Here is a 9,046-nt window from a genome sequence, read left to right on the forward strand (position 1 = left end):
CCGTAATGAGCTTTAGTGATGTCAATCTAAAAACTCTATTTATCCATGTAGTAATTCTTTTAACTTTTTATAATGCCTGATATGAAGATAGTTCATAGTGTCTTAAAAAAATGTTTGTCTATTGTTGAGTTATTTCATAATTTATGCGTATGCTGCGGTAGATGTTACTGATTTTAAGGATTAGAGCTTGGTAAGAATTCCACATCATGTGATTTTGATGGATTGTTTCCCCATTGAACTTCCAAGTTTATCACTGATAGTACTCCTTTATCATTTGGAATGTAAGTTTGATGATATTCTAGCTCTGAAATAAAAGCTGTCCTTCTGAACCTTATGTGATGAGGAACATAGATATGTTTTCCAGAGGAGTTGGTGATTTGGGGAGGCAGTGAACCTGACTGAGAAGCTGAGGGGGGAAGGCTTGGAAGCCTTCCAAAATTGTTGCTAGATTTGTGATTTTGTTTTATCTAATGGCTTACTTAGCTAAAATATGCAGAAACAAATCAATTACCAGTCACAATCCAAAATGCATTTGAAAATCTATATGTATATATTCATTAAGATTCTTTAATATAGCATCTTCTCCTTTGTCTTTTACTAAGAAGTTAGACAATTCTCTGCACTTTTCTATTTATTCTGGTCAATACAGCTGTAGGTTGAAACTATACTTCTAAGAAAACACATTTTCGTATACATATCACCAATATCTGCTCCATCTTCTCTAAGAAACTCATAAAACCTCATAAAAGGAATACCATACCTATGAGGAAAGGGAATATTAGTGAGGATAAAAGGGAAATAGAAATACAGACATTCTGAAAGGAAGGAGACTGATCAGAAACACAGAGAGAATAATTTTTGTTGGGGATATAAAGCTATGGACAAAAACCAATCATATAGATAAGAGCTAAATATGTGTACAGAGACAAAAATATGTACTTTTGTAGGAATCAATCAAGTAGTTTTGTACCTCAATCAATAACGTTCGTATTGACATCACATTTCATGTGACTTCTTGTTTTGTCAACCAATGGATATACTTCCAAAATTGGGGTGAGGGTTCAAGGTATTATCCTTTGGCCATAATCATAATTCCTTGGATTCATTATGTTACTTTCTCAACATGCTATGCCACTTTTCAGTTTTTAGCCATCATAAACCAAGTGTTTTCTAGTAGTACTATCTTTTTTCTGGAAGCTTGACCTTGTCTGTTTCTAGTCCCCCCATATTTTTTTATATATTTTAAATGCAAGCTGACAAAGTAAACTTAAGCAGTTTCTACACTATTTTCCTTTCATTTTAGTGGTTGCTATCGGTGTGGGCTATAAGTACTGATAGTATGAGTGTACGACACTTGCAAAGGACATGCAATTCTAGTAACAAACCTTTTAATTAATATACTTTATGTGAGTTATTTTTTGTTCCCTTACAGATGAATGTGTCTCATTTTGTTTGCTGGAAGCAACCGTTATTCTCTTTATGTATGATAGTCTGTTAGTTGCATTTTGTGTTCTTCTGACAAACTATGGTTTTGAAAAGTGCCATCATCTTGATTTGCTCTACCATCGTTTTCTTTTCCATCATCACTTTGATTTTAGGCATTACCACTTTTGTCCATAACATTCCCACCAGATGAAGGGTGTACTGACTTTTTCCCTATGTATCTCAGGTTTGGCATTTCACCCTCTTGATGGGATACTTCAGGCATTACCTCATAGCCTTTGTTTGTTTTTTATGCCAATCCATTTTACTACACATTTAGTCCTCATATTCATTGAGGGCATTTGGACTGCTAATATTCATGATTGCATTCATGGAAAATTGTGGCCTGTTATGGGTGCTGGTTACCACACCATTCACCACACTACATATCGGCACAACTATGGCCACTACACCATATGGATGGATTGGCTATTTGGAACTCTTCACAACCCCGAGGAGGACGAGGGCAAGGCTATGTGATGAATTGCAGACTTACATTGGCAGTCATTTATTATCATGTTTGGATTGTTGAAATGTGCTTACTTGCATGTAAAGCATAAATGTGTTAGCTATATTTTTCTGGTGTTTCATCACAAGGTGATGGCTCTATATTAGAGAGACAGGGTTGAGGGTTAAAGTGGAGCTTCCCTGTCTCTAATCCCATTGTTAGTGTATGTGATTGAGGTTATTTTCTTTCTCAAATTGTGTGGTAGAGTTGAGATAGTAATGCAGTTTTTTCTTTTTTGAAGGTAATGCAGTTTTCTCTAGATGTGAGAATAGATGGTCTCCTATTAATGCTTTGTTTTGTTTCATTTTCTTTCCTACTTTTGTTAAAGAATAAATTACACTATCCTCTAAACTAATTTTAAAAATACTTTGAGTAAACAATTGTTTAGTCCTTGGAATTAGAGGGCCATGTTCTGTTAGTCTTTGAATAGAGAAAAACTAGAAAGAAGTATTCGAAAGTGCAAATCGACAATCACAATGGTCTTTTTTTTAAAAAAAAAAAAATGATTTAAATGATATTTATTATCGTATATTTAGGATCAAAATGCCAACAAGTAAAAATTGGAGATTTATTTGATATTTAAAGAACCTGTTTGACATATTTTTTCGATTCAGAGATTAATGTGATAGTGTCTTCCAATTAGTGTGATATTTTTACTCATACATTCATTTCTCCTAAAATATCAATGTGTTGCACATTAATTTATTTTTTTATATAAACAATTCTTTTATGCTTCTTCTATTTTCAATCAAAATTAGAATCATAATTGATATTACACGTAATAAAAATTTGCACTATAGATTACTAATATGAAACATTTTTTGGTAGGAAAAAGTTCAGGTTAGTGAAAAACACGTCTCTTTGCAAGGTCAAAAAGGACCACAAACTTCAGCGAGAATTTATGAGTATTTACATATCGCTTATCAACGGAAGAAATTTGAGAATTGAACTTAAGTTACAAGTATGAGTGACATATTCAGCTAGATGTGTTAACTTTTTTAGCTTAGGAAAAATATTTAAATAAATGATTAGTCATATAATTTAGTTCCTATAAATGTCCCAGATTCTCACTTTAGTTCTTATAAGTAAAAATTTATTAAATCAATAATTATACGACAAACATCGATTTAGTTTCTATCATCGTTAATTCCTTTATATATATATATATATATATATATATATATATATATAAAAAACATTGCACTGGATCCTTTTAGGTGTAACGCATTTTTATTTTTATGATCAAATAAGAATATAACACATAATTACAGGAACCAAGCCGTTAACGTTTGCACATACAAAGACTAATTTAATAAGTTTGTACATACAGATACTACATTGAGAACCTGCGAGACTGCCACAAGGGACTAAATTATATGTCTAACTTAAATAATTTTATCTAAATGACTGAATCTTTAATTTTTTTAATTATTATTTTTAAAATAATATAGAATGTTTTTGTCTTAATATAATAAATACTCAATGATTTTGTCAAAAGTAAACAAAACAGAAAGTGACTGTTATTAATGATGTACATCTGAGTGGGCAAGACGAGTTGGGTAGTGAACAATAATAGAGCAAGTGTGTGTGCTGCTAGATTGTCTGATGAGATCAGGTGACAGAAGCAGACGCCATACCTCCAATCCGGTTCAGTCACAAGCATTTATGGCACACGTAAATCGTCACATCATACTCCTTATTTTGACTTTTTTACCAAAAGATATATATATATATATATTTTTAATTTTCAATTCAATAAGTTTTAAAAAATTACTTAAAGAGACTAAGTTGTAACATGTAGTGGGACTTTTGAGTTAATAATCTTAATATTTGTTATCACTTTCTATTTTTTTTAACTGAAGTCGTAAAATTTATGACTTTCGTTAATTTTTTTTTATAATTTTAAAGTTGTAAGAATTTTTTTTTGTTTTACGACTTTAAAGTTGTAAAACCTTTTTCTTATGACTTTGAAGTCGTAAATCACTTCTTTTTAATGTTTAAGTTATTATTTTTTCACATTTATATCTTTCACGATTTTATTTTATTTTTTTAATTTTTTTTAAAATTATTTAAATGTATAATAAATAATATTAATTTGACTTATTATTAGTATATTTTTTATGGTTTTATTTTAATATTTTATTATTTCAAATATATTATACATTTTTAATATTGTTTTATTTAAATGTTTTTGTTTATTTAAAATTTAGATAATCTATTAATAAAAATACATAATAAAATTAAAAGGAGATATTAAATTTTTTTAAATTAAAGTGTTTCAAATTTTTAATATTTTATTATATAAAACATATTTTATTATTTAAAATATTTTATTTATTTTAATGTTTTATTATTTAAAATGTGTTATATATTTTAATTTTTTTGTTTCAAATTTTTAATTTAAAGTGTTTCAAATTTTTAATATCTCCTTTTAATTTTATTATATATTTTTATTAATAGATTATCTAAATTTTAAATAAAAAACATTTAAATAAAATAATATTCAAAATATATAACATTTTTAAATAATAAAACATTAAAATAAATGAATAAATTATAAAATAAAATCATAAAAAATACTAATAATAAGTCAAATTAATATTATTTATTATACATTTAAATAATTTTTAAAAACGACTTTAAAGTCTTAAAACAAAAAAAATATTCCTACGACTTTAAAGTCATAAAAAAAAATTTAATTGAAGTCGTAAATAAGTTTACGACTCCAGTTAAAAAAATAGAAAGTCATAAGAGATGTTACGACTTCTAACTTTAAAGTAATAATACCTATTACGACTTATTCCCTTTTATATAATTTTTTAAAACTTACTCCGAGTGGAGAATAACGAAAAAATATACCCCTTTTGATAAAAAAAAGCCCCTTATTTTAGGGCATGTTTGTGACAAATTAATTTTACAGTTGGGCTCTTGCATTAAGGTAATAGTTTTACCTTCAATAATTTAAAATTGTTATTTTAATTAAAAATGTGATTTTAGATAAATATTTATGGGTATACAATATATACACTTTATATTATTATTTTTTTATCTAGAAAAATTATAATACGCAAAGATCCTTCTCAATTAGTTAAATTAGACCACTTTATATCTGTTAGACAATTTTTTATATGACTACTAAATTGTTTAAAGAAAAAAATCTAAACATAAATCATTTTACTTTAAAATAATTTTAACCATAATAATTTGTATAAAAACAATCTCATTCAAAACAAAATTTGGGTGACCAAAATATGCAAAATGCGCAAAGAGATTTAAATTGTTAAATTGATTTTAAAATGTAAAAATTAAAAAAGTTATTAATAATTTTTTTATTTGGTTCAATTTAATTTTTTATTTTCATATTTAAATGTGAATTGATCAGCTACAAATATATTAAACTTTTATTAATTTTCCATTATATAATCAAATAAATCTTATGTTACAAACATGTCATTGGTGTGAGTAAAACTAGATTGGAGTTGTTAAATGGGATGAGTTGGCCTAGCCCGATGAGCCAAATGGTTAATATGAGTTGTCCCATCCTAACTCATTGGCCCGTGGAAGGGGCCGAATTGACCAATTTTTATGCATAAATTTATATTTTAAAAAATAAAAAAATAATGTCAAGCTAAATAGGCCGATATGTTTATACTAGGAATTTACAGGCCGAACCTAGCTCAAATGGCTTGTTAGGCCAGGCTAGTTTTGACAACCTTATCGTATCCCTTAAGCAGAATCTTATGTTTGAATCTTTTGGATGGAAATAACTTGGTTGGAAGAAGAGATCTTGTAAGATCAAGAGCTTACCACTAGGCTAAAAGATATAGCGGTTAGCAAGGGCACAACTTAATTTCCTTAATGAATTCTCACAGGTTGCATCTAATATAGGCACCATGGGATGATTCCCCAGGAGACACAATTTGTTAAACCAGTAATCTTCTCCTAGTGTCACTTGGGGGATTCAAACCCATTACTAAATTACCTTGCTCTGATATTATTTGTAGGATTGAGAACTTACGACTAGGCCAAAAGCTTTAGCTGTTAGTGAGGCAAAACTTTTTTCTTAAAGAATGCCTAGAGCTGCATCTAGCTCAAGGGGTTGCACTCAATTATATGCGCCATGGGGGATGTTAAGACCATTGAATCCATGAGAGACGTTGTATGTTGAGCCAACAAATCCACTAAGTGTGATTAGTCGGGTTCCTCGATGGAAATTGTAATAATCCATCATTGCTACATGACAACTTAACATTTTTTTGGGTGTGAAATGCTTCAGTTTTTAAATTAAAAACTTCTATTATTTTAATTATAAAAAATGTGCAAACAAAAATAGTGTTAGAAAATAAACAACATGTCATTCAACTTTAACTATTATTCAATAATATATTAGTTCAGAAAACAAAGGCTCTATACTAAAATACTCTATAAATAAAAAACACTCATTTGATAACATTTCATTATGTTGGTCATAAATAAAACACTACTCATAAAATAATGCTACCAATTATAGTATTCAGAGTCTTCTTGCAGAGTTCCTTCTTGACTTAGGAGATTTCTTCTTGTGTGGAATCCTCATCCAGAATGAATGCACCTCCAAGCTTTCTACTTTTGCGAGTGCAAAATGTCACAATCATTGTAGTCTCACATAAGGGTGGAAATAGGTCAAGCAACCCCTCAGGGGTCCACAGTCTGGCCTGCTAAAGGCCTAACATGACTTGGCTTGTTTATTAAAAAGATCACGCTTGGGCTTTTTAAAAAGCAAGGTCATATACAAGGCCAGGCCATTGCCATAGGCCTCACCTTTCTTTAATTGCTTAGTATACATGATATAAAAATTTGAGCAAGGCTTTGTGGCTTGACATTTCAATTTAGGAATGACACTTTTACTCATTTCTGGGTGGACTAATGGGCCCCCAACCATGGTGTACTTCAAGAAAAGGCAATTTATGTGCTATCTAGCAATGATCTTGAAAAAATGGTGAGTGAATCGTGACACTATCTGGTTGGGATACTCAAAGTTTATGTAGTTTTCTCCCAAATGATATATGCATGACTATTGAAAGTATGCCCCCTAGCCCTACTCGAGCAAATGATGTGGCTGCTTGGAGTGCAACAACAAATGGTGCCTTTACAATGAAATCTTTTTATAACATAGTTACTGGAAGTTATGAAGATTCTGGCCCTTTGTTCCAAGCTATTTAGTGTTGGGAGGGGCTAGAACACATCAAAATTCTCCTATGGAAAGTTGCAAAGAATGGGTTCCTAACAAATGACAACAAAGTTAGGAGAGGCATGGAAAACATCAACATTTGTCCTCAATCTAATAGAGTCCTAGAAAATCCTATGCACTGCTTGTGTGACTATGACATCCCTTGGAAAGTTTGAAACATGCTATTTGGTGATTCTCTTAACAATCTATTTTTCTAATCATCAAGCCAACCTATCTTTGAAGAAGTTGATTTTGATGTTGAAGTAGCAATTGATCCTAATGCTTTTGCCATAGAAGTTTATGATCCTCCACCCTAAAGGGAATATGTCAAATTAATTGAGGCTGAGCTACTTAGAATGAAGGAAGCACTTGCACAGGCTTTTGAAGATCGTCACTATGTTGAGAAACAAGCAATCAAGTGGCAACTAATTGGAGACTTCTCTTACAAGAAGGTCACCAAGTGAAAGCAGCCAAGATCTCTAAGGTCTCCTATTTATCTCTCCTCTAATTCAGACTTTGACTCGTCTGATGTTGAGGTCATCGAGAGTGAATGCTTATTTTGTTGATGTCAAGCAAAAGGAGGAGAAAAAGTGAAAAGTGAAGTGCTAAAAAGGAGTGGAGTCATCATCTAAAAGGGAGCCTAAGTTAGAAGAAAACATCAACTCAGGGGGAACTTTAACTGTTGAATCTCTGTTCTCTCTATTTTCATTTTATTCAATGTACTTAAAACACATCTCCTTGATGTGAAAAATCTCTTTGTGAATAAAATGAGATGTTTTCAGAAGTTTAATAGAGTTTATTTCAAAGTCTTATGATGTTGTGTGTTATAGTTATTATATATTCTACTGCATTTGATAAGATTGTGTTTACACTTAACTGATATATCTTATAATTCTGCCTTCAACTTTTAATTTTGTATTTGTTTGGCATCATAAAAAAGGAAAAGATTGTTAAGTCAAAGTACTTTTTGTGTCTTAAGATGAATCATGACCCTTAATTATTTTGATTAGATGCAAGTAAATACAAAAGGTTAAAAGTTGTGTCTTATGTGATATCAAACCATACTACATGATCATGCGTTTTAAGTTTCAGATGGAAGCGGTTCTAAGTAATGATCTAATACATCATTAATAGATGACATTTAAAGATTTCATTTAATACTCTGCATTTGAGATTCATTTTGCTGAGACATTCTTCTAGGATCTATAAAATCTTATGAAGAATAAATGAAGTTCAAGTTTTGAAAGTGTCAAACAACATCAAAAGATGCACTATGCTATGGCAGACCTATTCTGACCCAAAGGAAGTGGTTTTTTGTTGCAGTATCCTACAAGAAATCCAAGTATCTATGGTTTTTTTGCATGAAGAAGGACACACATTTAATGCAAGCATTAAATGTTCCAACGACGACAAGCATTAAACGTAAACTTAAGTGAAGAAATCTATTCGTTTAGAGACAACAAATACTTAAAAGTAAAGGCCTATAAATGTCATAAGCTTTGAAGAAATAAGTTACAAACCTATGCACAAACATTCAAATTCCTTTTTTTAAAAAGCTCTTGAATATTCTTGTAAATTTTCAAGAGCTTTCAAAAAACCTTGAATATCTTGAGAGAAAAGGCTGAGTGTTGAGATTGTATATCCGTTTGTTAGACGGTTAAGATTTAGTCATTGTGTAAACAAACAACAAATCTTTTGATTTGCTTAGAGCCAGTGGTGGCTTGGAAAGATAAATAATACTGAGTTGTTTCAATCTTATTTGTAGAGCTTGAGTAGTAGAGTCAGAAGTGACAATGACATAATACTTGTAATTTTGAGAAGTTAATGGAATATGATGGTTTACCAAG

The 9,046-nt window shown here is 30.2% G+C and overlaps 1 protein-coding gene across 1 annotated transcript in view; it reads left to right on the plus strand.

Annotated features, from left to right (window-relative positions):
* LOC100790906 (delta(7)-sterol-C5(6)-desaturase) overlaps positions 1–2,235 on the plus strand; it is a 5,061-nt gene extending 2,826 nt beyond the window's left edge. The window contains exon 3 of the mRNA XM_003553209.5: positions 1,670–2,235. Within this exon, the coding sequence (XP_003553257.1) occupies positions 1,670–1,962 (293 nt within the window). The 3' untranslated portion in view covers positions 1,963–2,235. The remainder of the gene's footprint in view (positions 1–1,669) is intronic.
* Positions 2,236–9,046: the final 6,811 nt, after the last annotated feature.

This window comes from Glycine max, chromosome 19, assembly GCF_000004515.6.
Source record: "Glycine max cultivar Williams 82 chromosome 19, Glycine_max_v4.0, whole genome shotgun sequence".
Lineage (NCBI taxonomy): Eukaryota > Viridiplantae > Streptophyta > Magnoliopsida > Fabales > Fabaceae > Glycine > Glycine max.